Source organism: Acaromyces ingoldii (genome assembly GCF_003144295.1).
Source record: "Acaromyces ingoldii strain MCA 4198 unplaced genomic scaffold FA10scaffold_2, whole genome shotgun sequence".
Taxonomy (NCBI): Eukaryota; Fungi; Basidiomycota; class Exobasidiomycetes; order Exobasidiales; family Cryptobasidiaceae; genus Acaromyces; species Acaromyces ingoldii.
The window spans coordinates 1,533,270-1,560,540 of NW_020290248.1; the positions used below are offsets into that span (position 1 = coordinate 1,533,270).

General features: G+C 57.8%; 11 protein-coding genes and 1 non-coding gene across 12 annotated transcripts; 7 read left to right on the forward strand and 5 right to left on the reverse strand.

Moving 5' to 3' along the window:
• Positions 1–139: 139 nt before the first annotated feature.
• Positions 140–1,243, forward strand: FA10DRAFT_228791 (hypothetical protein; the record flags this gene model as incomplete). Its single annotated transcript, XM_025518765.1, has 2 exons — positions 140–861; positions 949–1,243. The coding sequence occupies 2 exons, from the start codon at positions 140–142 to the stop codon at positions 1,241–1,243; spliced, it is 1,017 nt and encodes a 338-aa protein (XP_025378870.1).
• A 270-nt stretch (positions 1,244–1,513) lies between these two features.
• FA10DRAFT_t16 lies at positions 1,514–1,612 on the forward strand. The gene has a single exon. It is a non-coding gene; the product is annotated as a tRNA-Leu (tRNA).
• Positions 1,613–1,781: 169 nt separating this feature from the next.
• FA10DRAFT_239188 (snare-like protein) lies at positions 1,782–2,734 on the reverse strand. Its single transcript, XM_025519171.1, has 5 exons — positions 2,648–2,734; positions 2,405–2,569; positions 2,316–2,327; positions 1,915–2,253; positions 1,782–1,839 (listed from the first exon to the last, which is right to left on the reverse strand). The coding sequence occupies exons 1-5, from the start codon at positions 2,723–2,725 to the stop codon at positions 1,801–1,803; spliced, it is 633 nt and encodes a 210-aa protein (XP_025378871.1). The 5' UTR covers positions 2,726–2,734; the 3' UTR covers positions 1,782–1,800.
• A 147-nt stretch (positions 2,735–2,881) lies between these two features.
• FA10DRAFT_265520 (hypothetical protein) lies at positions 2,882–5,101 on the forward strand. Its single transcript, XM_025521094.1, has 2 exons — positions 2,882–3,304; positions 3,364–5,101. Exons 1-2 carry the CDS (start codon positions 2,939–2,941, stop codon positions 4,996–4,998), a joined length of 2,001 nt encoding a protein of 666 aa, XP_025378872.1. The 5' UTR covers positions 2,882–2,938; the 3' UTR covers positions 4,999–5,101.
• Positions 5,042–8,071, reverse strand: FA10DRAFT_265521 (hypothetical protein). Its single transcript, XM_025521095.1, has 3 exons — positions 7,660–8,071; positions 7,385–7,588; positions 5,042–7,315 (listed from the first exon to the last, which is right to left on the reverse strand). The coding sequence occupies exons 1-3, from the start codon at positions 7,957–7,959 to the stop codon at positions 5,090–5,092; spliced, it is 2,730 nt and encodes a 909-aa protein (XP_025378873.1). The 5' UTR covers positions 7,960–8,071; the 3' UTR covers positions 5,042–5,089.
• An 816-nt stretch (positions 8,072–8,887) lies between these two features.
• Positions 8,888–10,701, forward strand: FA10DRAFT_300268 (hypothetical protein). Its single transcript, XM_025524817.1, has 2 exons — positions 8,888–9,455; positions 9,523–10,701. The coding sequence occupies exons 1-2, from the start codon at positions 9,301–9,303 to the stop codon at positions 10,460–10,462; spliced, it is 1,095 nt and encodes a 364-aa protein (XP_025378874.1). The 5' UTR covers positions 8,888–9,300; the 3' UTR covers positions 10,463–10,701.
• A 17-nt stretch (positions 10,702–10,718) lies between these two features.
• On the reverse strand, positions 10,719–11,827 carry FA10DRAFT_265523 (mitochondrial carrier). Its single transcript, XM_025521096.1, has one exon. The coding sequence runs from the start codon at positions 11,738–11,740 to the stop codon at positions 10,766–10,768; it is 975 nt and encodes a 324-aa protein (XP_025378875.1). The 5' UTR covers positions 11,741–11,827; the 3' UTR covers positions 10,719–10,765.
• Positions 11,828–12,325: 498 nt separating this feature from the next.
• Positions 12,326–14,242, forward strand: FA10DRAFT_265524 (hypothetical protein). Its single transcript, XM_025521097.1, has 4 exons — positions 12,326–12,550; positions 12,620–12,813; positions 12,885–13,276; positions 13,338–14,242. Exons 1-4 carry the CDS (start codon positions 12,398–12,400, stop codon positions 14,156–14,158), a joined length of 1,560 nt encoding a protein of 519 aa, XP_025378876.1. The 5' UTR covers positions 12,326–12,397; the 3' UTR covers positions 14,159–14,242.
• A 10-nt stretch (positions 14,243–14,252) lies between these two features.
• Positions 14,253–16,260, reverse strand: FA10DRAFT_300271 (WD40 repeat-like protein). The gene is made up of 2 exons (XM_025524818.1): positions 15,382–16,260; positions 14,253–15,310 (listed from the first exon to the last, which is right to left on the reverse strand). The coding sequence occupies exons 1-2, from the start codon at positions 16,241–16,243 to the stop codon at positions 14,331–14,333; spliced, it is 1,842 nt and encodes a 613-aa protein (XP_025378877.1). The 5' UTR covers positions 16,244–16,260; the 3' UTR covers positions 14,253–14,330.
• A 146-nt stretch (positions 16,261–16,406) lies between these two features.
• Positions 16,407–19,017, forward strand: FA10DRAFT_265526 (DEAD-domain-containing protein). Its single transcript, XM_025521098.1, has one exon. It carries the CDS (start codon positions 16,477–16,479, stop codon positions 18,844–18,846), a length of 2,370 nt encoding a protein of 789 aa, XP_025378878.1. The 5' UTR covers positions 16,407–16,476; the 3' UTR covers positions 18,847–19,017.
• A 191-nt stretch (positions 19,018–19,208) lies between these two features.
• On the forward strand, positions 19,209–23,826 carry FA10DRAFT_265527 (hypothetical protein). The gene is made up of 2 exons (XM_025521099.1): positions 19,209–19,722; positions 19,781–23,826. The coding sequence occupies exons 1-2, from the start codon at positions 19,234–19,236 to the stop codon at positions 23,786–23,788; spliced, it is 4,497 nt and encodes a 1,498-aa protein (XP_025378879.1). The 5' UTR covers positions 19,209–19,233; the 3' UTR covers positions 23,789–23,826.
• A 930-nt stretch (positions 23,827–24,756) lies between these two features.
• FA10DRAFT_72944 (hypothetical protein) lies at positions 24,757–26,484 on the reverse strand. Its single transcript, XM_025525665.1, has one exon. The coding sequence runs from the start codon at positions 26,360–26,362 to the stop codon at positions 24,935–24,937; it is 1,428 nt and encodes a 475-aa protein (XP_025378880.1). The 5' UTR covers positions 26,363–26,484; the 3' UTR covers positions 24,757–24,934.
• Positions 26,485–27,271: the final 787 nt, after the last annotated feature.

The following is a 27,271-nucleotide window of genomic DNA, read 5'->3' on the forward strand; positions in this document are numbered from 1 at the left end:
GCTCATTCACATATATAAACGTGGGCAGAGAGCGATCAAGCACCCCCGGGCTCCCTTCACCTCATCAACCATGGCTGCCACAGCACAGGAGCCGCAAAAGGTCACGATCGAAAATGTCGAAAATCCGGACAAGGCGCCCATGGTCGCGCCCAAGAAGAAGCACACCATGACGGCCACTTGGCACCTCGACGAGGATCAGTCCGAATGGGACTTCTACAAGCGGCTAATCCATCGGCTGAACATCCTTCAGCACCCCAAGGGACAAGCGCCCGCTCCAGTCTACACCAAGGACGACAAGGTGCCCTTCTACCCCGTCTGGCGGCAGTGGGCCTACATTATGCCGCGGGCCGTTGTTCCAATCCTCATCCATCGCGCTTTCATGGAGCTGACGGGATGGACTTTCCACCCCGTCTTCGCGTTCTTCTTCTACGCCTTCGCGTTCAAGTTCTTCGCCATTCGATGTGTCCGCGTGTTCAACCGCATGGGCCAAAAGTACGGCTTCTTTGACGGCTCCCACCCCCGTGACGGTGTCCCCGATCTACACTCTCAGAAGATTGGTTTGTCGATGCTGGGCACCGTTACGATTCGGCCGCTGTTCGCCACCTTCCTCATCTATGACCGATACGAGAAGCCGTCGTTGAGCCTCTGGTTCCCCGTTCAGATGTTCATCTACTCGGCGGTCCTCGACTTTTGGTTCTACTGGTACCACCGGGGCATGCACGAGATCCCATGGCTGTGGAAGTTCCACCGACTTCACCACGTCACCAAGCACCCGAACCCGCTCCTGTCTGCCTTCGCCGACAATGAGCAGGAATGGGGCGACATTCTCGTCATTCCCTTGCTCACTTGGCTCGTCTTCCCGTGAGTCCTCTTTTTTTTTTTTTTTTTTTTTTTTTTAATGGTGATGCTCACCATGCTCTTTCCTTCCTACCTCCCTTTATAAAACAGTCTCAACTTCTCAACATGGTTCATGGCACAGCAGTTCATCATCTACACAGAGATTTTTGGCCATTCGGGCGTCAGATTATACTGGATGACGCCCATGACTGGGTACATTCTCAGATGGTTCGATATGGACCTTTGCCTCGAGGACCACGACCAGCACCACCGCTTCGGATGGCGGAATTCGTCCAATTATGGAAAACAGACGAGACTATGGGATCGCTTGTTTGGAACGACCCGATCGCGCATCGAGTGCCGAGAGGACAACATCGATTGGGTCAACACGGCAAAGACTGGCTAATTGTCAGGTCCTGCTCGTTACCTTGCATTCTCGAACTTCCTCATGTATCTATAATCTTTTCCCTTCAAAGGTCCAAATCAAGTGAATCAACAGCGACTTAGCGATGGTGTTCTTGTTTGAAGTGGTTCCAGCCTGAATCAGGGTCAAGCCCTGCAATCATCTCGCCTTATCCCTCAGTTATCCTCACAAATCCAACGTCGGAGTATTTTCCGAGAAGAAACGTTGTGTTACGATTATATTGTGCACAAAGATCTCGAAGCTATTGATATAGGCGAGATGGTCGAGCGGTCTAAGACGCAAGTTTAAGGAATTCTCCTTTCTCACAAATACTTGTCCTTCGGGGCGTGGGTTCGAATCCCACTTTCGTCACCATTCTTTTTTATTTTTGGGATGGGGTCGAGAACATCACTCTCCTTGATAGTACCACAGAAGGGTAACGTGCAATGGCCCCATGCCCCTGCATGCAAAAAACATCAACTGAAGCTGAGACTCTATCTGCTCGCTAGTTAGTGCTTCATCATTGACGACATTTTTACAACACCGGAGCACATATGGTATTACTGCGAGAAAATAGCTCCAAGGATGATGAAGAGGACCTGACAAGGTGACGGGAAAATTGTCAGGTCAGTCGAAGAAGGAAATCTCAGTCTAGTCTTCGTCAAGCCACTCACCAGAAGGCAGAATCCTGCCATGGCCATGACCTTCACGTTCTTGTACCACATCTGCCTTCTCAGTCCGACGGCTCTCTTCCGGAAAGCCATGCTCTGATTCGCAGCCTGATCCGTCCTGCTCATCAGCAAATCCAAACGTTCGCCTCGGTTGAGGATCTGCTCGACGTTTTGCGTCATGATGTCTTTGACGCCTGCGAGCTCCTTCTGTGCGGCCTTGACAGGATCTGACTGTGGGTCATGGTTGAAGCGCGAGACGAGCGACTCGAGAGTGGTCTTGTATGAGACAAAGTCCGAGGGTTCGGGCGAGGCGAGGAGCGTCGAGTCAAATGTTGCGAGGAACTTCAGAAGGGTCTGGGTCAGCGCGGCCAGTTGCGTAAGAGCCTAATGGGGAGATGACCCACCTTTTTTTGGGCCTGTGGAAAAAAAAAGGAAGCGAGAGAGAGGTGAGCCACGTCATGTATCCTGCGGTTATCATCAGAGCTCAACTCACCTCTGACAGGAAAGCGAAGGGCAGGCGCCTGCCCATTCCTCCGTCGGCGGCACAGAGAAAGACGAGTCCATCTTCGGATACGTAGTGGAAGAGCCAATCCTCGAAAGAGTAGCTGAGCCGGGACGCATTGGGCGGGATGCGACCAAGGATGGTCTCTGACGCCGTCTGCGTGAAGGGCAAGCAAAAGAATATTCAGCCATTCCATGACAATGCTCGCATAGACGACTGTATTGAGTCACCCACCAGGAAACGCTCATGCTCGGGATCATGGGTCTCGCAGAGGATCGTGGAGCCGCTGGCAACAAGCGCTAGCACGATCATTGTTTGCAGTCGGTGATGGTGAGACCTCAGGAGGCCATCGCTGCGCACGCCCCGTCCAAGTGGAGTTTGCAATTCACTTTCTCGGCCACGCGAGCGTGGAAAAATTGGAAATGGATCAAGCGTCGACGAAATAAACACTACGCGCAGCCGCCGTCAATCTTTTTGCATCCGCCGACGATGTCAAGGTCTTTCGCGACGCCACCGCGTCGGAGCATGAGCAGGACCTCTTCGCTCGCTAGCCCGACAAACGCCATCGATGATGACACGGATCCGTTCTCTCCCGATTTCGAGCCGGCGTCGCTCAAGGTGGCCCAGCTCCGGTCCTTGCTTTTGCAGCACGGCGTCTCGTTGCCCTCTACGGCGCGCAAGCAAGCTCTCGTCGACGCATACGAGGCACACATCAGACCGAGAGCCTCGGAGCTACGCGCACAGAGAAATCGGGATCTCAACGCGAGGCCTGATGGGCGAGGCGTGCTGCATTATGGCTCTCTGACACGCGTCAAGAGCCCTCTGAGCGGAGGCGAAGGCGACGATCAGGCGGTTGACACGGGCAGTGAGAGCGAAGGCGCTGCCGGCGTGGTGAGTCTTCATGAGCCAATGTGACTGATTCGAAACTAACTCTCAAATTATGACCACAGCCAAGATCAGCTTTGTCCAGAAGATCGACGCCTGGCTCCCGCCGCTCCGTTTCCTTTGCTGCCTCGGTCAGCGGCGGTAGCGATGATGAGCGCGACCCCGACAACTCCAATTTCTCAGAACAGAATCCTTTCCAGAGCGTAAAGGAGGAGAAGAGTGGGCGAGTTTCGTCGAGGGGTGCCGTGCGGCAAGAGAAGGCAAAGAAGTCTGCGCGACCGGCGGCATCGTCAGAACGTAAAGCTGGGACAGGACAGAGTCGAAAGGGGAAGGTGGCGGCAAAGGATGAGGACAACAGCGAGGTAACGAGCCTCTCATCGCTCCGAAACTATATGGACCCTGTTATTGCAGCAAGCACACCACCGCGTGTCGTGGGCGCTGTGAAGAGACAGGTCGAAAAAGGCATCGCAAAGCTCAGCTCCAATGAGCAAGAAGTTGAAGGAGATACCGAGGATGAGGCCGAAACCAAAAGCATTACAAACGGAGAGGCCCGGCCAAGAAAATTTCGAGCAGGTTCGAAACAGACTCAAGAGGATCGGCTATCTTCGATTCGAAGTACGCTATGGTTTGCTTTGCTCTCTGTCACGATGGTCTGGTGGGCGTGGTACGTCCGAGAGAGCCGCGAAGTAGGATTCTGTGACACAGGATCCTCTTCGAACGTCTTTCTTGCCCAGAGGGTCGCTGTCGAAGCAAAGAGGGCGGCTCAGCGAAACAACGGCGATGAAGACGTGGACCTGTCTTTCTCGGTGCCTCAAGCCTTGCGACCGACATGCACCCCGTGCGCGCCTCATGCAATTTGCCGGAGCGGCAAGCTGGTCAGCTGCGAATCGTCCGACTACGTGCTCTCCCACCCTTTTATCAGCAAGATACCCCTCGTCCATCACATTCTGCCGCTATCGTCCTCTTCTCCGGTCTGCTTGCCCGACACGCAAAAGGTGCTTTTGGCTGCCGAGGTTGCCGAAGAGCTCGAGGTCCGCCTTCGACACTGGAAGGCCGATGTTTTGTGCAAACGCGCAGACCCGCACCCAAAAGCAAAGTCTGTATCCAAGGGGTCCGGTGGTGACACTCTCTTTGCTCTGCCGAGGAACGAGCTCGAGGACACGCTCAGGGACGATGTCAAGCAGGGCGGTCTCTTGGCGGACCAAGCAGACGAATACTTTGATGAATTGTGGAAGCTGGCCTTCGAAGACGTCACTACCAACGGACGGGTGAATGTCATCGGCGACGAGGGGCTGCTCATTGCTGCCAAAGGTCCTCTGGGCGTCGGAGCATCATGCCAGGCCAAGCTGGCGGGCCAGTCGCTCTGGCGCCGGGCAAGAATCTGGCTCGCACTGGTCACGATCCTCGTCGGCGGCGTACAATTCCTTCGAGCGCGCTTCGCAAAGACGCAGGACACGGCGAAAAAGGTGCATGAGCTCGTCAAAGTCGCCATCGAGGAGCTGCAGGCGCAGGCCAAGGCTGAGCCGCCCTTTCTCTCCAGCGCCCAGCTGCGCGACAGTGTTCTGCGGGATGAGCACAACGTCGCCAAGCGCGAGCACCTCTGGAGAAGGGTGTCGAAGATTGTAGAGGGAAACGCAAACGTCAGGACAAGGGAGGCAAAGGTCTCTGGAGAATATGCCAGGGTCTGGCAATGGTTGTGAAGCAGGCGGAAAGAGAGCAATGATAGCATTTATTGTAATCAACCCAAGATGTAAACTGATTCGTTTATTTTGTGACCAATGAAATGGCACTTCACTTTGGCTCGACAGTCTGGGAATCTGTGCTGCTGCTGCTGCTGCTACTGTTGTTGTTGACGCCACCGATGAGATCGTTCATTTGTTTCCATGCCTTCTTGGAAGCCGGGTCTTCATAGACGACTCTGAGTGACGAGTCGTGCATCGACAAGGTCTGTGGCTGCGACATGAGGGCCGCACGCATCTTTTCCGCCTCTCTCTGTCTCGCCAGCATCTCTTCTGCGTTGTCCTGCTCTTCGACGTTACTCGTCCCTCGTCGTCTCGCGGGAGGGCCTTGCTTTCCTCGAGTCCTCTTCGTCCGGTCAGTGTGGCCTGAAGAAGAAGAGGAAGACGAGGCACCCGATTCGACCCGTCGTGGATTAGGGCTGCTGTCGCGCCGCCGCGGCTGTCGCTCAGCGTTGCCATTGATGAGATCGAGCACCTCCTGCGCGACTCCATTCGTCGCGAGCGAGCCTGAATCGCCAAGCGACGGCTCGGAACGTGAAGCAGCAGCAGCAGCAGCTCTCTTAGGCTCTTGCCCTGGCTGCTCCTGCGGCGGCAGCAAAGCTTCGTGCTTTCGTGCACCGCTGTTAGCAGTGACAGGACCTCTTGTCGCCTTCTCCTCGGCAGCGGGCGTCTCGGCACCACTGGATTCCTCGTCAAAGCGCTGTGTCTCTCCCAGGGACTCGCCTCCGGGCACTGAAGCGCTGTCGTCACTGTTGAGTGAGCGAGCCTTGAGAAATTGGGTCTGTCCCAGGGGTCGATTCGCAATGGCTCTTTTCAGCGCTGACGAAGAGGCAGGCGGCTCCACCTTTCCCTCCGAGTAGATCCTCTGGATGAAGTCGAGCCCGACGATTGGGATGCCCCACTCCTTTGCACGTTGCCGCTTGAGCCGCGAGCTCTCGCTCCGATCGGCATCGGAGCCGCACAAGAGGTGGGTGTGGGCGGATCTCTTGAGCGTCGACGACGTCTGAAGGCCTGCCTCTTTCAGTGCCGCGAGGGCCTGATGCTGCTCGATGCCTTCACTCAGGCCGGTGACGGCGACAAACGTGTCACGGGCGCCAGCGACAGGAAAGCCAGTGGGGCAAGGTTGCAGCGCGAAGGACTCCTTGGCGTCCACCAGCCGGGACTCGTGCATGCATCGCTCGACGAAGAGGTGTGTGACTAGTGCCCCTCTTCGCTTGTCGCCCACTTGCTCATGCCTTTCCACGCAGCTCAGCGGCACGACGCAGAAGTCAGCATCCTGGCTGTCATCGTAATGCGAGACCACCTTAGCGACGCTGCTCAGGCGTAGTGCTTTCGACAATCGCTGATTTCGTCCCTCATCCTTCAGGTCCATCCTGAACGCTGCTGCAGTCCAGTCCTTGTGTCTTGTCATGGGCCCTTCTTCCTGGCCCAAGCCAGAGGCCGAATCGATCTCGACGTGATCGGAGATGGCATTTTGTGTCTTTTCCGTGCCAATTGGAGGCTTGGTTGGAGATGCGCGAGGACAGTCCACATCTGACGACGCAGAGAGCTTCTCTGCCTGGCCAAAGCTCTTCTCCCTCGACAAGCTTTGCAGGCGGCTCTGCTTCACATGCGATAGCCCCTGGCTCTCCTTGGCCACGTCACGCAAAGACGAGGTGTCGCCATTCGGCGCAAGAAGGCCAGACATTGGACCCAGCGGTCTGCTAGGCCGGCCTGGCTCCGTCGCCTCTTCCTTCTTTCTCCTTCGCACGCCCACCGCTTCCTCTACGTGTCTCGCTGCTCTCTCTTTGGCCGCGGCCATGTTCCTTTGTAGCTTAGCCTCGCTCCTCTGTCTGGCCTCCTCGATTCCTCGCTTGAAGTCGTCTCTCTGCCGGACTGTTCTGGACGTACCAAGGATATCGTACAGGTCCGTGTCCATACAAACGCCCATCTCGAGGCTATCCTCGAGCCAGTCCTTCGAGACAATGCGGATCTCGTGCGCGGCGTGGATCTCCTGAGCTCCATGCTCTTGGAGCGAAGGCAAAGGTTCGCCCCTTCGGAGAAACCTTTCCGCTTTTCTTCGATACGTTGTCAGGAGGTTGAGCGTCTTTGAGTCGGCCGTCTTGGACGTGGCCGAAATGAGGTGTGTGATCTTGCCGTCGAGCGTGAAGACCTCTGGCGTTGCAGCGCCGCCTGCTTGCAGTCGCTGTCGCAGGTCGTACCTCTCGGTACGATTCGTGAAGCCTGCCAGTCCAACACCAAAGTTCTCAAACGGACCCAGCCTGTGTTGCTCCATCAACTGCCGCGATAAAAGCATATTTTCATCAGCATGGAGCGAGCTTCTCATAGATACTTCTCACACACGCACCTGCTCGAAATTATACTCCTCGAAGTTTGTCCACCTCTCCCGTAGCTCGGCAACCCATGCAGGTCTCAGGATGGGGATGCCCAGCTGCACTGCACAGCGGTACTTTTCCGAGCCGGGCATGGGGGCGATGAGGTGCGTAGCATCTTCGGTCAGGTTTCCTTCGACCCTTGCTCCCATGGCAGTAGCATAGCTTGACAGCATTCCCTGATTTATGGGAGACTAGTTAGCCGCTTGTGCTCGTCGCAGCGCTTCCATCGACTCAGGTGGCCTCTTACCTTGTCGCCAGTCACGCCTGACATGCAAAGGACGCAGCCCAACAGCGGCTTTGTGCTCTCCTCATTGTCCTCCTCTTCCTCCCTGCCTGAGGTCTGCCTTGTCCTCTTGCCCCTCCTGTCGGCTTCCTCGAGCACGCCATCACGCAGCTGCCTGTAGTGAGCGAGGGCCTCCCCGTCACCCTCGTCTTCGAGACGCCTTCGGGATGTCGATGCCTTTGCATCGGCTCCCACTGCAGGGGGAGGCTTTATCCGCACGCCTGGAATCTTGGTGGAGCGATGCGACCTGGCAGACCGATTCATGAGCCGCTCCTGTGTCCGTATATCGCCAGTGATGATCCTTTCCTAGACCTGCGCAATGCGATCGTGGTCCAGCCCGCGCATGTGTTCAGTCGGTGTCTGTGGGTCTTAAAACAGTGGAGAGAAAACCAAATGCAGGCGAGAGAAATATTCTGGCTGTTGCGCGTCGCGTCACCAAGTCAGTCCATCACCGTGCCTTGCCCGCCGACAGCGAGCTAAAAGCACCTTTGTCGGAAAACGGTGTCCTCCTTTCCAATCTCCAGGGGCTTCTCGTTGTCTCGAATAAGGGCTTCACCTTTAGAGGTTCTGTACTGGACACCGGATTCTTTTGCGGGTATTCCTCGCGCTCAAAGCGCCCGCTCAAGGCGCCCGCTCAGTCGCAGACTTAGACTTTGTCGATTGCTTGAGACGCTTTCAGCCCCTCTCTCGAGGGAACATTTCGCCGCACGAGGTCTTCACAAAAGCCGCCTTTCCCTGTTCAAGTCTTCCTCACCTGAATTTCTTCGCCCCGACGAGGCAACCCGCTCTTTGATTGTGCCTGTCCTTTCCATATTACCCCGCTCTGTGACCCCTCTACTCTCTCAGGTATATTGAACAAGGACCGGGAAGAGCACAATGTTATCAAAGGCTTGAGTTGCCGGTCATGAGTCAGGAAGAGAAAATAAACCATCACTGCTACTACTACTACGTACTGACGAGCCTCTACAATAGACGACTCCAGACGATGCAAGCGTCTGGAACTCGATACGCTTGCATGCGTGAACGCCCGCCGAGGGCGAGGCGATTTCTGAAAAAGGAAAATATTGGTATTAATAGAAAGGAGAAGCGTCAATTGAAAAGGGGCGCATCAGCAGTACAAGATCTGCTTGCTGCTGCTGGCCTGCCTGGAATTGCCGGCGCGCGCGCCTGCCTCTTTTTTTGCTCTCCATTCATCCTCCCACATCGTCGCCCTCACCACATCCAGCACCACCATCGGCCCCCCCTCTCGTCCGTCTGTTGCTTCCGCAGAACTTGGCGAACGTGTACACATTCTAGCTCCGGACAAGACACTGCTCTCTCTCTTTCCTTTGACTCGTCTCGACACTCGTTTCCCGTGATCCAAGTCCTCGAACAGGGGCACGCCCGAGGAGCGCCATAGACATCCCACCTTGCGCCCCTCCCACGACACCAACGACGACAACGGCCACGCCATCGGCGTCCACATTTGAAGCAGTCGTCCACCAGTGTTCTTTGCTTCTTTCTTTCCGGTAAAGGGGAGGCTCGCCGTTTCTTAATCTATTACACCGAACATATAATCAAAAGAGGAAACACAAGGGACAAGACAGAGATAGAGAGACACTCACAATGTCGGCCGTCTACTCGATCTACACGTCGCCGAACCATGCGCCGATACCCAACCACCTGCCTACGCTCATCGTGACGCCGCATGGCCAGCCGCATCACACCCTCTATTCCTACATCCACACGTCTTTCAACCGGGAGACGTACCTTCTGACTCCGTGAGTGAGGCCGAGTTTCTACTTTAGCACCCGGCTAGCAAAAGCGCTGATATGCCCAATTTTGCAGCTCGCCCCAAGGCGACCTCTGCGTCGCCAAGATGGTCCCGCCGCCCGGCTCGCGAGGTCCAGGCGGGCCAGGTCAGTCGGACCCAGGACACGCATCGGACCCCAATCGGGATCGATCGGTGCGGTGCGAGGCGTCGAGAAATCTCAAGTGGTCCATCACCAACACGGGCATCCACGCTCCCGTGTACAAGCTCACACTCCCGAATCCAGATGCGCCAGGGCACGAGCAGCCGCTGTTCCAGATCTCCAAGCCCAACCCAAACGCGACGTTCTGGACCATGTTCTACTTTACATATGCCGGCCACCTGATCCCACCGAAGCGAATTGAGTTTGGCAAGATCCAAAAGAATGCCAGCGTGGGCAGCGGCGGCGGCGGAGGAACGAGGGTTAGCATCACTGGCAAGTCACCAGAGGAGAAGGCGGTGTGGCAGACGCTGGGCGAAGGCAACGAGGACATGGTCGAGTGGATCGTCCTCTGCGCAGCACTCAATCTTCTCGATGAGGAGATCATCAAGGCGGCTGAAAAAGGAGGGTCAGCCGTGGCGGGGGCGCGGAATCCAAACGCCCAAGCTGTGCCGTCAAGCCGACCTGGCGGTATCGCAGGGGCAGCTCCGCCCGGGAGGGGACAGCAACCCCCAATGCAGATCCGGCAGATGCCCGGCCCTCAGCCACAACCGTTCCAGCGTCCACCTCCCCCTGCAGGCTACATGAATGGCGGCGGCGGCGGCGGCGGCGGTGGAGGGACGCCGCCCGCGGGCTATGGTCCCCCACCTGCGGGTTATGCGCCCCAAGGAGGACGCTATCCGCCAGGTATGCCACCCCAGGGACAAATGCCCATGCAGCGACCGCCGCCGGGTGCCTACGGTCCGCCACCAGGACAAATGCGAATGCCACCGCCGCACCACCAGCAGCAACAGCAGATGAATTCTCGGAGGATCTAATCGGACCTTTCCTTTATCCCTCTCCTTCTCTCTCCTCTCTCCTCTCTCCCTGTCATCGCTCCTTTTCCCCTCTCCTCTCCTCTCTTCCGGTCTTTTCTCGTTCCAACTCTCTCTCTCTCTCACTCCCCTATCGCCTGCCTTTGTCCCAGCCTCTTCATGGCGGGATCCCTTGTCACTTACTCTTCGCTTTTCCTTGTATAGCTTCTTACAGCAGAGAATGGCACGCTTTGACCATCTTTTCCTCCGTCTCTGCCATACTGCGAAAGCGACTGCTGCCTATTTTAGCTCATTGGAGGATGTTGATTACAAAGGTTTGATGCCAAAGAGAGCCCGGAAACGCTCGAACAAGACGAGAGAGATGACTGTATGCGTGCCCAATCGAGCCCAGCACATGCCAAAGCCCTTGTACAAAGCCAGAGGCCCTTCGTTGCGGAGGAGCATACCCAGGCTGTGGAAGGCGCCGTTGATCTGGCGGGACTTGTCCTGCATGATCCGGACCTTGATCACATCGACGGGCTGGCTCGCGGCGCTGCACACAAAGCCAGCGACCATGCTGCTGGCAAAGTGGAGCGCGACGCCCTCGGACAGGCCGAGGCGCGCCTTCATGAGCGTCTTTGCCTCATCGTAGCACCCGATCTGTGTCGAGGTGAGGATTGCCGCACGCACCACTGTCGGCCCCACGCCGCGGTAGAGCGACTGGAGGCCGGCGAGCGGCGACGAGGAGCGCGCGGCGCCCTCCTGGTACACACGGGCGAAGCCGACGAATGTGTTCGGGAACGGCGGTTCGCCCGACGGCGGTCGCGCGGCCTGCATGCGCACCTTGACCAGGTCCGTCGGCGTGGCGATGGCCGCTCCGATGGCACCGGACGTGATGCCTGCGAGAAGCTTGTTGGTAAAAGAAGAAACATCAACGAGGGGCGAGTAGAGTTCCTTGAACGACTCGTAGGAGCCCATTCGGATCGTACTGTAGCTCGCCTCGCGCAGGCAGCTCGCCGTCACGCCGTTCCACCAGCTCCGGACGCCTTCGTTGCGCGCCATGGACGCGGCGACGGACCAGAAGCTGGCGCGGCTCCGGTCCACGGCGAGCTGCTGGCGGACCTTGATGATGTCAAATGGGTTGGTGCAGATTGCACTCAGCGAGTTGCCCAGCCCCGCAGAGGCAAACGTCAGCACCAATGCCTGCCGTCCTGTCCTGACCGCCGCCGACGACTGTTCTTCCTCGTCGAGCGGCGTAGGTTGCCGGCTGGGTACCGCGCCTCGCGAGGTTGACGCCGACATCGTTGCGCCACGAGCGAGCGAGCGAGCGAGCGAGTATGCCTTGCTTGCCTTTGGCGGGGATCCTTGAACAAAGGGAAGAAAAAAGGTTCCAACCGGCGCTAAAATCGAGGGGAAATCTGGGTCGAGCTTTATCCACGACTTCTCTGCTCAACGCCCCGCTATTCTGCTGCACATGACTGTGATGTTACGGGATAGCAGCGCTCTTAAGACCTTTCTGAAGATAATTCTTAGCAGATTCATGCTGTTCAGTCGAAGTGACATCGCGCACCGTCAACAAAAGCAGAATATCAAGTTGGCTATGGCTATATGACCTCACTCCTTGGACATGGCGAAGAAACAGTGTCCGAAGCCTAGCGCCTAGAAGACCTTGACATTGGAGACTGAGCTGAGAAGAACAGACAGCTATTGTTTACGTTTGAAGAGACAGCGCACATCGCCGTAAGCTTCAGGGCGGCGGGAATGCTCCTTCTTCCCGTCCAACGAGGAAAAAACGAGCAGAGGCCAATGCGAACGCGTCGCGCGCTGCTGACTACTTTGCATTTTTCATTATTTCCGGCTTGCAGCAATTTCCAGATCGGCGAGGATCATTTGTTTCCACCACGACGACCACGAGCGTCTGGCACGATTATAAGGGAAGCGCAAAGCTCATGGTCTCTCATGGCCTCGTCGTCAGCATCTACGTCGACACTGGGCCTAGGCGCTGGGGGCGCCGCATCGGCATTTGAGGGAGCCGACGATCCGAACGACTGGAAGGACGACTACGCCTTTCTCAAGGCGCTCGACAGCTCGCTCCGATGCGAAGTGTGCTACGTGAGTCCACCTCTTCTTGTCCCGTAAGCTGACTGAGCTTGCATTCACTAAAACCCTGCACATACACAGGACATCTTCACGGCCCCCGTGTCGCTCAAGGAGTGCGGCCATACCTTCTGCTCTGCATGCGTGCGCAGCTCCATCAACCAGCCCGATCCGTACGGCCACCACTGCCCGAAATGTATGGCCAAGAACGTCTACGACTCTCAGCTCGTGCCGCAGCAGGGCATGGAGTCCGTTGCTCTACAGTGGCGAATAGCCAGGTGAGCCTGATCAGAGTGGAAGAACACTGGCGCAGCGGAGGAATTGACTTGAAGCGTGTGAACCGCTACAGGAAGAAGCTATTCAAGAAGCAACAGGATGACAAGAAGCGGGAGGAGGCGTTCAAAGCCATGGAGGAAAAAGCAGCAGAAGCAACGCCCTCGAGAGCATCGCTAAAGAGACCGAGGAGCCCGGAGCGTTCGCATGACGAAGCTGGACCGAGCAGCAGGCAGAGCTCGTCGCCACCCACCAATAGAGCCGAAAATGGACGAATGACGAGGAGCAGGACGAGGGGGGCCAGTCCCAAGGAGACTGCTGCATCCCAAGTCATTGTCTTTGAGACGGACAGTGAAGAAGATGACAGCTATGATCCTAGAGCGACTCGCGTGCAACGAGACAAGGGCTCACCTTCGAACGGGAAGGCACATTCACCAACGTCTCCAAAAGACTATAGGGAAATGACTGGTGAGGCATCCTCGGCTCGAAACCTTGGCTGTGCGATGCTGACATATCCTGCGCTTCCAAGCAAATGATCTCTCGCCCTGCCCGATATGCCAGCATACATTTACCATTGCAGCCCTGAATCGGCACCTCGACAAGGGCAGCTGCAGCCCAGACGATCCGCAGCCATCGGATAAGGAGCGCGGCCTGACCGCGACAGAGACAAGCGGAAGCAGTACCCTAAGCGTCAATGGTGGCGAGGGAGCATCGACAGCAGCAGCGGGAGGAGGAGGCAGCTGGTTTCAGAAACCGCTAGGCATGGTTGGTGTCAAGGCCACCACAGATGGCCTTGGCAAGGGCGCGACAACGCGTAAGCGTCTGACCCGGCCCAACTACGCTCTGACAAAGGACAAAGACCTGCGAAGCAAGCTGGAGGAGCACCGACTCTCGACGTCAGGCACCCGCGAGAAGCTCATTGAGCGGCACCGTCAGTGGGTGAACCTCTTTAATGCGAACCTCGATGCGAGCGCAAAGGTGCAGAAGCCGGACTCGGCACTGCGCAAGGAGCTTGCAGAGTGGGAGAGGGCACAGGACGAGGCGGCAGCGCAGAAGTCGCGGCATGCGGCTGTCTCGTCGTCTGACAAGAGGGCCAAGGCGTATGCGGCAGCGAATCGAGATCAGTTTCGGATGCTGAGCGAGCAGGCCAAAATGTCGCATCTGAAGAACAAGGAGGCGCACGGTTCAGGTTCTGAAAGAAGCGAGGAAAAGGCGCCGATCAACAAAGAGAAGATGGACGGAAAGGAGGAAGAGGAGGAAGGTGGGATGCTGTCCATGGATGTCGAAATGGCAGAGAGGAGTGCACCGGCGCCTTCGTCTCAATCACAGATCGTTTCCTCCTCCTCATAGCTGTACAAACACATACCTGATCCAATACAACACAATGAAATAACACGGGTACAGCTGCCGTCTCACACCTGTGCTCGCAAAGACAACTCTTGGCGTGAAATCTCCTATGTATCATTTGTGATTGCGAGTGTAATGGACAATCTGATGTACAAAGAGCAACGAATGAGGAGTCTCATTCTTGCATTCTCTCGTCGCCTCCTTCGCCATCAGGCCCCTCGTCATCGTCGTCATCATCGTCATCGTCTGCAACTCGAACGACTCCATCGCCTCTGCTCGGCTCTTTGCCATCGATGGCCGGCGCCCCTCCTTTGACCTGGCTGAGCCTCTCCCCAAATGTCTTTCTGACACCGACGTTGGCCAGCGTGTCCCACACCCGCAACACGCCCCTTGAGCCTGCCACGGCGAGCGAGAGAGGCTCGTCGGGGGAGAAGGAAGCCGAGAAGATTTTGCCCGCGTCGAGGTCTCGCGATGTGACCATGCTGATACCTTTTGGTTTCGCGCCGGGCTCGTTGGATGATGTGCCGGAGTAGTCTTCGTCGATGGACCAGAGCTTGACGAGCTTGTCTGTGCCTGCCGTAGCAAGGCAGCCGGGAATATGAGGCGAGATATCGAGCGATGTGCAGCCGCCATCGTGAGCCGACAGTGTGAAGAGTGTCGGCGTTGAAGACGGTGTGGGCGCCTTCGATGACGAGGAAAGGACTCGAGCGTCAAAAGACTGCACCAGACCATCCTCCATCGAGACGAAAAAATTGTGCTCCCGCCATGGGTTCCACTTGACGCATTCGACATCCGATGCAACACCTGCGCGCACAGTCGAGTCGGGGCTCCTCGTGTCAAAAACGGCGAGCGTCTTGTCGTAGCTCCCGCTCAACAAGGTCGCCGGACGATTGATGGACCCTCTTGCTTTGCCACTGTCGTCCCACGCTACGCTCTGGACCTTGTCGGTGTGTACTGAATCAAAAGATCGCAAGGCACCCACACCGCCCGACGTGGACGTCGTCTCCGACGGGCGCGACAGATCCCACAACTTGATCGTCTTGTCTGCCGAGGCCGAGCAGAGCAGGTTCGGCACCTTCCGGTTCCACGACAGAGACAAGACGGCGTCAACGTGGTAGTTTGGATTGGCGACGCGGACCTTGGGCAGCTTCTTCTCTGGATTGGAGGGGTCGAGGTGGTCAGTCTCGACTTCGGCAGTTCTTCAATGCCCGGAATCGAAAACTCACTCTTCTTTCCCGTTCCTTTGGGACCATTGAGCGCCTCTGTGAGGTCTCGTCGGCCTAGAAGCGCATCAGGGAACAGCCCCTCAACGACATCCATGCTCCAGATCTCGATCTCCGGATCCATCGTGCCCACTGCAATGAAGCTTCCCTTTGTCCCTGGTGCGCTGTTCTGGTCTGCCCCGTGGCCGGCCGGCTTGTAGTCGAGCCACTCGAGGCAAAGGGGAAAGCTGGGAAGCATAAGATCGTGATGCACGTAGAGATTCGAGTCCTCGGAAGAGTAGACATAAGCCTCGAGGAGCGACACCTCGTCCTCCGTCTTGGCACAGACGATGAGGTTGTCGGTCGGCAGCACCTCGAGTTCCTCGCGGTCCTCGTCTTCGTCTTCCTCTTTCATGGTGATGTACGGGTCCTCGTCATTGTTTCGGTAGAACTGGAGACCCTTGATGTTGCTGAACGCTCCGAGCTGGCCTGCATTCTCCTCTTCGGCATCATTGTCGTAGCTGTCAAGATTGTATTTGGCCAAGTCGTTGGCGTCGTCGGTGTCCATTGTGGCATCGTCGGCGACCACCTCCTGCCCCGCCCCTGCTGCTGCCTCTGCCGTCTTTTCATCATCTTTGATACCTCCATCATCATCATCGTCGTCGTCGTCGTCTTCCCATCCGTCGCCAGCCTCATCCTGCTGCCGCCCTTCCCGGTTCCAGTTGGCGGCTGCCTTCTGCGCCTTTGCGAGCTGCTCCTTGGCGTCGTCGAAGTGCACATTGGTCAGCTTTGCGACCCGCTCCAGCTCTGCCTCATCCTCGACGTTGTACTTGGTGGGATTTCTCGCCGCCTTGCCGCGAGCAATCCAAGCCGCTGCCGAGATCATTGTCACCTCAAGCAGTCGATTCTTGAGAAGAAATCGAGCTCGAAAACAAGGCCAAAAACGAAAAAATTGGCAGGGGGGCTCGGAAATCGGAAGTGCACGCACGTGGAACTCAGGAAAAAAAAAGGGCCACTGACAATTTTATGGAAAAATTTGCCTGAGCGTAGGAAGAGGTTATTCCCCATCTTCACTCTCACGTAAGTGTCGAGGAAGACACAAGCAGCCTAGAAGAGAAGATGCTCGCCCTTCGACAGCTGGCTCGCGCCAGCGGAAGACTTGGAAGGGCCTCTGCGGCGGCGCCTTTGGCTGTGTCGGTTCGCGGACCGGCAAGAGCATCCCAGTTGCTCGGAAGGTTGCATCATCTCGATTCGTACACGACTGGCCACCATGCTTCCTTCAAGACCAGCGCCAGTCAGATGCAAGCAGTCGTCAAGGAGGCAGAGGCGGAAGCAGTGAACAGAGAAGTGGCGCGTGAGCCTATCGGAGAAGGCAGCGCTGAGGCAGCGAGCACAGAGAAGCCGCCCAAGGACGAGTCGTTTGCTTCGCTCAAGCCCTACATCTCCTATCCGACCTGGAAGGCCCTGACGGTGAAGCCATTTGGCTACAAGACAATGTCGGACGTTCAGACGCGTGTTTTGCACCTCTTACCGGAACTGGCAGATACCAAGGCCACGCAGGAGCAGGGACGGCACGACCTCTTGGTCAAGGCGAGGACAGGAACGGGAAAGACGCTGGCCTTTCTGGTGCCGGCCATCGAGGCGAGACTCAAGGCACACAAGGGTGTGCTCAAGGGAGAGTTCACGGAACCGTTTGCCGAGATGCTCAAGAAGAACAGACCCGACTTGAGTTTCGAGGCACTGGACAAGCACGGAAGGACCCGACTCGGTCAGCAGTTCCTCAACAACACCGTCGGCACCCTCGTCATCTCACCCACCCGTGAGCTGGCGACGCAGATCGCAACTGAGGCTACAAAGCTGCATGAGCACCACGACGGCCTTTCCGTCCAGCTCCTCGTTGGTGGCGCGTCTCGCATGGGTCAGCTGCGGCAGTGGAAGAAGACGAGGCCGGACGTCGTTGTGGCCACCCCAGGCCGCATCATGGATCTCGCCCGAGAGGAATCCGTCGTCCGCAACGCTCTGTCTGGGTGTCAGACGCTGATTCTCGACGAGGCCGACACGCTGCTGGAGATGGGCTTCCGCGACGACATCCAGTCCATCATTTCCCACATTCCCACCAAGGAGGACCGCTTGACGATGCTCTTCAGTGCCACCGTCTCTCGCGACATCCGCGCCATTGCCAGGCAGACTCTCGACAAGAACCACGCATTCATCGACTGCGTCCCCGAGGGCGAGGACAATGTTCACAAGCACATTCCCCAGTTTGCGACGGTGCTGTCCTCGGCAGCCGACCAGATTCGCCACCTCATCCGCGTCATCGCCCATGACCAGCTCTCCAACCCTGGTCGATCGAAGATCATCATCTTTGCGCCCACGACAAAGCTGACGCAGATGCTCAGCCAGGTCCTCTCGCACAGGTCCATCAAGGCTTGCCTCCCTGCTTCTTCGACTCGGATGTATGAGATCCACTCGAAGAAGGACCAGAACCAGCGATTCCGAACCAGTGACATGTTCCGCAAGGACCCGACGGGTGCCTCTGTGCTTGTCACGAGCGACGTGAGCGCAAGGGGTGTCGACTACCCCGGCACTACACGCGTCATCCAGGTCGGCTCAGCCGTCAGCACCGACCAGTACATTCACCGCATCGGCAGGACTGGTCGAGCAGGAAAGACGGGCCGGGCAGACATCATCCTGCAACCGTTTGAGGCCGGCTTTGCCGCTTCGTCGCTCAGGGATCTGCCTGTTCAGGACATCTCGACGGACGCCTTCAAGACCGAACTCGCCGAGCTTGCCACAAGATTTGACGAGGACCCGACGAGCGTTGTTCCCTCGGAGATTTGGAATGCGATGCAGCAGGCTCCTGCCCATGATCGTCAGCGCGAGAGGTCGTCGACGAGGGGTAAAAAGTCTTCGCGAGCACCCTATGCCAGCGCGGACTCGGGGTCGCCCAATCGACCGTCCAAGTTCCAAGAGGAACTGACGGCGAAGCTCGCAGACGAGAAGATCGATGGTGCCATCGAAGAAGCCCTGGCTGGCCTGGAGGAAGAGACAGTGTCGGAGGTGTTTGCCTCGCTGCTGGGCTACTATGCCAGCCGGACGGACGAACTGCGGACGACAAAGAGCGCCATGGTGGATGGTGTCAAGCAGTGGGCCGTCGAAGCCGGTGGTCTCAACGAGCCACCGTACGTGAGCGCCGCATTCCTCTCGAAGCTCGGCATCAGGCTCGAGCAACGTAGGTCTGGCTCGCGCTTTGGCAACTTTGGCGGTGACAGGGCAGGAAAGCCATGGGAAGGTCGCAATGGCAAGCGGTTGGGAGGCTTTGAAAGCTCCAGGGGAAGGGGTGGCTATGAAAGCTCCAGGGGAAGGGGCGGCTATGAAAGCTCCAGGGGAGGAGCCGGCGGCTTCAAGAGTCGAGGCTTTGACGACTCCGGAGGAGAGGGCGGATTCAGGGGTCGAGCCAAGTCCGACTCGCGGGACAATTGGGCATGATTGCCATCCACTCTTTTACACGCCTACGCGGGCGGGCGCGCAGAGAGAGAGATTGATTGTCCTCTGCTGCTGTAGCCCTCCTTTGAACATCACCACTTCCACCAGCTTCCTCTTGCTATTCCAACCTGTACTTTTAGGCGCCGTTGTCAATCACTATGAAATTACTGCAGCAAGTCCGAATAGTGTCATACTCTCATCACCATGACGCAGGCGTATGTATTGCGTGGAGATGACCGGACATTCAAAACCGAAAAAACACACGCTTCGGAGCGTGGAGGTAATCTACGCGCCCTGAACCAGAATCAGAACCAGAAAAATGGATCCAAGTGCGCGAGAGACGAGACTGACGTCCTCTGCGAGCAACCCGATGGGCCCCCTCCCGACGTGATGGTCGGGTCGCCGCCACCGGCGGGTAGCCAGACCTCGTTTGGAGACAACGATGACGAGGCGCTCTACGATGCACTGGCGGCGACGAGCCAGCTCACGCCGCCGCTGCCGCTTCCGCCCTCCGCGATGCGCGCGCCTGTCCACGGGGTAGATGACGAAGGGCAGCGCGGCGAGGAGCCACCGCTGCAGTTGCAGGACGCTGGAAACGACAAACCAGAGCTCTACCTCGGCGTTCTCGATACGCAAGGTGCCGAGGTAGTCCAGGTACCCGACTTAAGCTCGGCACCTCCCCGGAACGCTGCTGCCTCGTCGTCGTCGGCCAAGCGGGCCCGCGCCGACTTTGAGAGCGAAGTGGCCAGTGACGACGACTTTCCAGATGATGTCAACAAGAAGCCATCGCCCGAAGCAAAGACGTACATGGAGACAGACGCCTACAAGCCCAGCGCCTTTGGCGACTTTCGATCGTACATGAAGAACAAACGCCTCAAGGTAAGTCGCAGCAGTATCGGGCTGCTCATCATCGATGTCGGCTAACTTGTATGACCAGCTCAAGGTACAGGAGGCTGCCATCTCCGAGGACGAAGCACGAGCTGCTGCGGCTCTGGCTGCAGGCGCGTCCTCTCAAAGCAAGACTGCCCAAAGCGACACCTATCCACCCTTGTTCAGAGGAACGTGCATCTACATCAACGGCCACACGAACCCGCCGTATGCCGAGCTTCGGCGGATGCTGCAACTCCACGGCGGCGAGCTGATGCCGTACCTGGATCAAAAGACGCCCGTGACGCACATTGTGGCGTCGAACCTCACCGCCAAGAAGCGCATCGAGTTTGAGCGCTACAAGGTCGTCAAGCCAGAGTGGGTGGTGAAGAGCGTGGAAGAGGGGAGGAGACTCGATTGGAGGGATTTCAGGTGCGATGCAGATGCGACCGGGGCGATGAAAGCCGGTGCTCTTGCTCCACGGGAGGCAGTGGGGATGAAGAGGACCAGGTCGGCAAGCGCAGCACAACAGAAGGACGTTGAGGAGGAGGAGCAGGAAGGGGAGGATGAGAAGAAGAACAACGTGGCGACGGCGGGCCAGGATTGGAGATCGATGGCCAAAACGGAAAACCCAGCCATGTCCTTGTACAGGCACTCTGGTGCGGGTGCCGGTACAAACGGAGGCGGCGTGGGCCCATGGGGAAAGGGCAGTCGTCAGAAGACACTGGCCGGTTGGGCAGAGAAGGCGCCATCAACCTCACGGGCGAGTGCAGAGCCCGCAGCGATGGACTCTACTCTTGCGCCACAGCGCGAGGATCTTCGGGCCTCTTCTCATCATGAAGACACCCTGATGGAGAACCAAGCACCATCAGCTCCAGCGACAGCAAGATTACAGGCCGATGAAGATATTCCGAACAACGACGCCGCAACCAACGAGCTGCCGAGGTCGATAGCGAAGCTCGAGACTTCTGTCGAAACCAAGCATGACGGCCTTCGATCGGTGAATGTGGGACGCACAACCTCAAAGACTCCACTTACCGGTACGAAGGACATAGATCAGATGCCCGAAGCACATGCTCCCGACGCGAAGACATTCCCCTCGCTCGGCACTGATCCGCCGACCTGGGCAGCAGCCGTGGCGGCTGGGCACACTCACCCCTCGCATCCCTACGCAAAGCATCCTTCCAATCGAAAGGCCGCCGAGCTGCTCTCGTCCCCGTCTTGGCGCCAACACAACACGGCGACTGGCGACAGCTTCTTGGCCGGCTTCTTTGAGAAGAGTCGGCTGCATCACCTCAGCACCTGGAAGAGCGAGATGAAGGAACTCGTCACGCAAGCCATGAGAGAAGCGGGACGAGAGCAGGGGAGCTTGGACCTGCCGTCTGGGATCAAGCGCTGCATTATGCATGTCGATTTCGACGCATTCTTCGTCACCGTCGGCCTTCGCAAGCGCCCGGATCTTGTCGACAAGCCTGTCGTTGTCTGCCACAATTCCTCCGACTCGGCGGGCGAGAGCAGCACCTCGGAGATTGCCTCCTGCAGCTACGAGGCCCGCAAGTCCGGCATTCGCAACGGCATGAGTCTGGGGCAGGCTCGGCGAATGTGTCCGACGGTCCAGACGATCCCTTATGACTTTGCCGGCTACAACGACGTGGCTGTCAAGTTCTACGCGTTGATGCTCGAGCATGCCGATGCCTTGGAGGCTGTAAGCATCGACGAGGCACTCCTCGACGTCAGCATGCTGCTGCACAACATGCGTCAGGGGAAGGGATTGAGCGAGTCAGGTGCCGCGCTTTTACAGGCGTATCGTGGTCATACAAGCAGCCAGGGTGAGGTCTGGACAGAGGAGAAGCAGCTCGCCGAGGCGCTCCGGGATGAGATTCGCACTAGGACAGGGTGTGAAGCCAGCATCGGGATCGGGGCAAACATCCTCCAGGCACGGCTTGCGACGAGGAAGGCAAAACCTGGAGGCTCGTTTCATCTCAGACCGGAAGACGTGCTCGACTTTACCGCTGCCCTTGACGTCGATGATCTGCACGGAATCGGCTGGTCCATGCGCAACAGGTTCAAAGAGCTCTTTGGCACTTACAATGTTGGCATGGCCCGTACCAAGGCCTCCAAGGCCCGATTGACGGCTGAGCTGGGCGAAAAGATGGGCGCGACAGTCTGGGATAAGCTGCATGGCCGGGAGAGGGATCGCATCGAAGCCGTCAAGCAAAGGCAGTCGTGTGGCGCCAATGTCAACTACGCAATTCGCTTTGAGACACAGGAGGAAGCAAAAGATTTTGTGCGGAAATTGTGCGAGGAAGTCAGCAGCCGGCTCAAAGCCATTCGTCTCGCGGGGCGTCAGTGTGTCGTCAGCGTCATGATTCGAGCAGCTCATGCACCCATTGAGGCGCCCAAATTTCTTGGGCACGGTCCTTGCGATACACACAGTCGTAGCTGTCCAGTTCGGGGACCTGGCGGTGCGGCAGTCGATGATGCCGAAACGATCTTCAAGGCGGCCTGGCCACTCATCAAGAGCCTCAACGCGCCACCAGATCAGCTGCGTGGGCTCGGTGTTACATTGCAGAAGCTTTCACCGAAGGAAGGCAAGGTCACCGCGAAGCCAGAAGCAGGGCAATCACGTCTCGTGTTTGGTCAGCCAGAACCTAAGCTTTCGAAGAGGGACGATGAAGAGCAGAGCACTGACAGAGCCAATGTGAGCGAGAGGAAGTCGAAGCAAGATACCTTGCCTATCTCGACAGCGCTGCACACCTCTGAATATGACGACGATGAAGACGACATGAGCGCCTCAGAAGAACTAGTGCCGGGATCTTCTGATCAACTACCGCGAAGACGGTCCGTCACGCCAGAGCCGCCGCCACGACCACCTGCTTCGACGCAGTTTGTCATCCCACCAGCTTCGCAACTGGACAGCGAAGTCATCGCTGCCCTTCCGGCGCACATTCAGGCCCAAATTTCTGCAGCTAGACATCAGAATAAATTACCTTCACTCGCCGCAGAGACGACCAGCAAAAATGCTGCTGCTGCTGCATCGAAACTCTCGCCCTCTCCCGCCAAGGCATCATCAACAACAACGACGCCGACGAAAGTTAACCCTTTCACGACACTCATGAAACGTGCAGCCTCTGCGACGCCATCAAAGCGCGATCGAGACGGGCCGGCGAGCCAGCAAAAGCTGCTACAGCAGGCAGCGGAATCGAGGTCGGACTTTGTCGCCGCGACTTTCTCGCAGATTGATCCGGCCGTGCTGCAAGAGCTTCCGGAGTCGATGCGGAAAGAAATCATGAGGGACCTCGGCAGAGAGAGGGAAGCTTCTTCGTCGCCGTTGGACAATAAGAGATCGCTGTCCGAGTCGCCAAGGAGGAGGGGAGGATTGCTTCAGCAGCAAAGGCTTTTTGAAAGGGCAGTGTTGAACGATGCGTCGGGCTCCCATCGGCCAGGGCAACAAGTGCAGCAGCAGCCGGGTCGCCTCCGCGCGATGGAGCTCGCAACGTCGACGAGCCTTCACGGCCAGTCGACCACGCTCCTCTCTCCTTCGTCGCCTCGCCTGCGAGATCCATCAGCAGTCTCTCGGGCCGAGCTGCATGACCTCGGAATTGACGCAGACTTCTACGCGGCGCTTCCGCGCGAGGTCCAGGCGGAGATGATTGCCGAGCAGCGAAGTAGAGTGGCCAGATTCAAGGGCGGGAAACAAGCGAGGGAAAGGACGTTGATGGAGGAGCGCAGAGCTGCGATGGAGGTCGCTAGTCGCACGTCGGACGCTGCGGCACTCGAGTACGATTGGGAGCCGCTGCTGAAGGCCAAAGGCCCGAAAGAGCTTCCCTCTCTGAAGGGAGCCACGAGTCTGGAGGATGTGAGGGGCATGGTGCGGGCGTGGTACAAACGTTATGGCAAGAGCGGGCCACGACTTGCAGACGTTGGCAGGTTTCGCAGCTTTTTGGGCGCCTGCGATGATCTCATGGTTGGTGATATTCTGAGCTATTTGAAAAGGATCACTGTGGAAGGCGATGCGGCAGACTGGAACGAGCTGGTTGGTGTGATTGCCAAGGAGCGCAGACTGAAGCTCTCGTGAGCAAGCTTTGTACTGTATCATAGAATGTGCTAGATCTTTGATGGAATTGCATGATGAATTGAGATGAGAATGATGAGGAAATTTGGTATGAATGGTGGGGACAAGAAGAAAAGGAAAAACCCGTCCATAATGGGGAAAAAGTATTTTATTGGCTGCCCGTCATTTCGAGAAAGCCAACCGTCCATGGGCCAAAGGTGCGTTGGCTGGGCGCAAGGCAGCTGGTCGAAAGCTGCAAGAAGTGGACAAGGGAGAGGCACCAGGCGTTTGGGTAGGCGAGCCTTTCGATCATGCCCGGTTGACTCCAGCTTGTCGCGCTGGGATTGTCGACTGACTGTGCCGAGTCCAGGCGATACATGACTTTGCACGCGCGGAGCCGATGTCCGTTGTCTTTGACACCATGAAAGGCGGCAATGGTCGACGCCGTCTTGGAGACAGCAATTTCGAACGACTCGAGGAAGAGCCAAACGGTCAGCATGACCTTGTCAGGTGCACTGCTGCCCTCATTGAGGAGGCCTTCAATGACAAAATGCCTCGCGGCGTGTGCCTGGGCGAGCCGGACGAGGTCGTTAGCAACGATGATCGGCAAAAGGCTCGGCGCGGGCTGCAAATTCGATAGGGACGATGGTCGGAGGGCGTACTTTCCGAGTCGAATCGAACAGCTGCCACTGGCAAGGGCTAGAGGAGCGGAGTTGTCGAGTGGCGTCACGATGTTTCCGAGAGGGAAGCGGCACTGCGCACAGATGAGCCGAGCTGGTTGCTGTGGTTGGCAAAAGAAGGGATCAGCGTCCATCGTCGCCCATGAACGTGTATGTGTCTCCTGCTAGTGACCCTCTCCGTCTGAGAAGAAACGAAGATGGTGTTTCTGACGAGGAGACTTGATGTAATTCCTCTCGGACCCAATGTATCAGTCGGAGGAGAAGGATAGGCTCAAAGAGAAGCCTTGCCTGGGCGGGAAGAAGTCTCATCTCGGAGAGATCTAAGGTCTCCTTCCAACACCCCAGCCAAGCCGCGTCTCTGCGCTACTCAGCCTTCTCCCGCGCGTACCCTTGTAAAACCCAAAGATGGAACGGACCGTGCTCACAGCATATCTCAATGACGGAAGGACATACCTGGCCAAGGTCGCCCTGGCGGTTTGCCCATTCAACATCAGGAGATACACGCGACAAGGCGTGCCACCACTTCGGCAAGAGCAAGCGCGCACCACAAGATGACGACTTTTCTGTGCAGTCCGTTCGTGCCAATCCTCTCCGCTCGAGCGAAGCGGCCAACACTTACCTCCAGGGGCGACGTAGAGGTGACAATGTCGATCTTCCCGGCGACGGCATTGACGCCGTTGAGCGTCAATTGCGAGTCCGACACGCGGACCTCGCCGACCTGGACCGGCTTTGATTCGTCCATGTCCTTGTGGGCTTGGATCAGACCGACGTTGATTTCCTGGTCGCCATGGCACATCCATGCGTCGATGAGCTCTTCCCAATGCTGCGAGGGGAGCGCGACAAAGCGCGAGACACTCTGCAGATCGACGACGGTTTCGAGGCACGACGTGCAGACGAGGCTCTTCGTACGGCTCGACTCGAGCATACTGGCGCTCAGAGGCGCCTCCGCAAAAGCATCAGGTCGCTCTTCGTCCGTGGCCGCAGTCGATACTGATACCTTCGCGCTCCTATGATCCTCCTTGGGCGTCATGGTTCCCTGGCCAGGCGTCCCTCTAGAGGAGAGCGGGTAGCAAAGTACCTTCCGTCGATCTTTTCCGCCGCCATCATCGCCCGTCAACTCTATGTGCTCTCCGGACGCATCGACCTCGAATCGCCAGTGAGTCTCTTCGACGTCCTGCTCTCGCCAGAGCGATATTGTCATGGTCCCCAGTCTGGCCTGCGTCTCGCAGATATAATGCCATTGACATTCCTCGCTGTCCTCTTTGCGTTCCTGCACTTCCACACCTGCCTCCTCCCTTCCTGCATGCAATGCTAGACTGCTTGGCCTGTACGAAGCAGCAGCAGCACCGTTAGCGGCTTTGCCCTGCGGAGAAGAGGAGGAGGAGGAGGGAGCATGGGTTTGGACCCACTTACTCGTGGGCTGCCCAACGTAAAAGTCATCCGAATCGCCATCGTTGCCGACGAGGTCGTCCCCTGCTCCACCTTCTAGATGGGCCGAGCTGGCGCCCGCCATGCCACTGGCAACCTGTGTCGCTAGTGTATTGTCGGAAAAGTCACCGATGGTCTGTGTCTGCCACTTGCTGTCAGCGTCGTTGCCATCTGCGCCTGCTGCTCTCGCCCGCACGAGGTCGCGGCTGCTGAGTGGCAGCGAGGCGCTGCCGCGCTTGTGCGTCTGAGTGAGCATGTCCATCGACCGGCGCCCGTTCTTGGGTCGCATCACAGCGTCCTGTCCCTCCAAGCGCCGGCTGGCCGACGACAGCTTCTCAAACAAGTCGTCTTCCGATCCCGACGCCATGGCAGTCTGGGCCTGTTCAAGAGAAAATTTGAACAGCAGCAGCATGAGCATACGATTGAGGGTGGAGCAGCTCGAGAATTGACTCACCATGCCCATCTTTTCGAGCTTGGATGCGCGGCCCATCTGCTTTGGTCGCGCCCTGAACTCGACTCGCTGGTCAGCGTACTCGCGATCGCGCGAGCTCAGCACACGGCTCGCGATCCTGTCTAGGTCGGCATCCTCGTCGTGAGAACGGTGTCCAAGAAGCCGGTCGAGTCGAGAGTGGCCATTTCCGACATGACGTTCTGACACGGGCGAGGGGCTCGAGAGGCTTGCGTCGTACCCGGCACTTTCGTGACCGTCGCGCTCCCGTCGTTTGCCCTTTCCTTCAGCAGCACTGCCCCTGCCGCGCAGCGAAAGAGAGCCAAGCGCGAGGGGCGCCACTGACGAGAAGCGACGAACGAGGCCCCTGGCGCCCCCCGAGCTCGGTGACGAGGGCTCGACAGGGCTTGCCAATGGCGAGTCGAGCTTGTTCAGTGACGAGCTCGAGGCTACGGTTGGTGGTGGCGGCGGGAGTGCCCGCTGATCCTCCATGCGCCCACCGCGAGAGAGCCGCTCGAGCGCATCAAACACTGCGCCTGGTTTCTCCTCCTCTGCCGCTGCCCTGCTGAAGTTGCTGTGCGACTGCGGCGAGCTGTTCAGCGTGGCCCGCTGGTCCGAGAGTTGAGGCAGGGCCGTGTACAGACGTGCGATGCCGTTCTCCACCATGGTGAGGTCCTGCGAGGTGCGAGCGAGATACTCCTGCGTGGCGCTCGCGCTCCGTGCTCGCTCCTTTTCGCGCGCGATTGTCTCCGTCGAGTGGTGAAAGGCACCGCCGCCGCTGCTGCCGAGCTTTGCATCGTAGTGGCTCAGCGAAGAGGAGCTGCGGCCCTTGGCGTCGTCGCCATAGCGATAGGCAATGTTGTCTGAGCCTCGCGCATACGCCGGCAGGAAATGATGCGTCGTCGTCCCAAAGGAGACGTCGCTGGAGCTGCTCCTCGAAAGGACGCCGTC

Excerpts from the sequence above, each read along its gene's own strand:
- FA10DRAFT_239188 (XM_025519171.1), bottom strand. The coding sequence starts at position 2,725 with ATGATCGTGCTAGCGCTTGTTGCCAGCGGCTCCACGATCCTCTGCGAG. Across the intron at positions 2,570-2,647 it reads CCGAGCATGAGCGTTTCCTG|ACGGCGTCAGAGACCATCCT; the intron begins GTGGGTGACTCA and ends CCCTTCACGCAG. Across the intron at positions 1,840-1,914 it reads TGGCAGGATTCTGCCTTCTG|GTCCTCTTCATCATCCTTGG; the intron begins GTGAGTGGCTTG and ends TCACCTTGTCAG.
- FA10DRAFT_265520 (XM_025521094.1), top strand. The coding sequence starts at position 2,939 with ATGAGCAGGACCTCTTCGCTCGCTAGCCCGACAAACGCCATCGATGAT. Across the intron at positions 3,305-3,363 it reads GCGAAGGCGCTGCCGGCGTG|CCAAGATCAGCTTTGTCCAG; the intron begins GTGAGTCTTCAT and ends TTATGACCACAG.
- FA10DRAFT_265521 (XM_025521095.1), bottom strand. The coding sequence starts at position 7,959 with ATGAATCGGTCTGCCAGGTCGCATCGCTCCACCAAGATTCCAGGCGTG. Across the intron at positions 7,589-7,659 it reads CAGGCGTGACTGGCGACAAG|GGAATGCTGTCAAGCTATGC; the intron begins GTAAGAGGCCAC and ends CCCATAAATCAG. Across the intron at positions 7,316-7,384 it reads AGGAGTATAATTTCGAGCAG|TTGATGGAGCAACACAGGCT; the intron begins GTGCGTGTGTGA and ends TTATCGCGGCAG.
- FA10DRAFT_300268 (XM_025524817.1), top strand. The coding sequence starts at position 9,301 with ATGTCGGCCGTCTACTCGATCTACACGTCGCCGAACCATGCGCCGATA. Across the intron at positions 9,456-9,522 it reads GAGACGTACCTTCTGACTCC|CTCGCCCCAAGGCGACCTCT; the intron begins GTGAGTGAGGCC and ends CCAATTTTGCAG.
- FA10DRAFT_265523 (XM_025521096.1), bottom strand. The coding sequence starts at position 11,740 with ATGTCGGCGTCAACCTCGCGAGGCGCGGTACCCAGCCGGCAACCTACG.
- FA10DRAFT_265524 (XM_025521097.1), top strand. The coding sequence starts at position 12,398 with ATGGCCTCGTCGTCAGCATCTACGTCGACACTGGGCCTAGGCGCTGGG. Across the intron at positions 12,551-12,619 it reads TCCGATGCGAAGTGTGCTAC|GACATCTTCACGGCCCCCGT; the intron begins GTGAGTCCACCT and ends GCACATACACAG. Across the intron at positions 12,814-12,884 it reads CTACAGTGGCGAATAGCCAG|GAAGAAGCTATTCAAGAAGC; the intron begins GTGAGCCTGATC and ends GAACCGCTACAG.
- FA10DRAFT_300271 (XM_025524818.1), bottom strand. The coding sequence starts at position 16,243 with ATGATCTCGGCAGCGGCTTGGATTGCTCGCGGCAAGGCGGCGAGAAAT. Across the intron at positions 15,311-15,381 it reads CAAAGGAACGGGAAAGAAGA|AGAAGAAGCTGCCCAAGGTC; the intron begins GTGAGTTTTCGA and ends CCTCCAATCCAG.
- FA10DRAFT_265526 (XM_025521098.1), top strand. The coding sequence starts at position 16,477 with ATGCTCGCCCTTCGACAGCTGGCTCGCGCCAGCGGAAGACTTGGAAGG.
- FA10DRAFT_265527 (XM_025521099.1), top strand. The coding sequence starts at position 19,234 with ATGGTCGGGTCGCCGCCACCGGCGGGTAGCCAGACCTCGTTTGGAGAC. Across the intron at positions 19,723-19,780 it reads TGAAGAACAAACGCCTCAAG|CTCAAGGTACAGGAGGCTGC; the intron begins GTAAGTCGCAGC and ends TTGTATGACCAG.
- FA10DRAFT_72944 (XM_025525665.1), bottom strand. The coding sequence starts at position 26,362 with ATGGGCCGCGCATCCAAGCTCGAAAAGATGGGCATGGTGAGTCAATTC.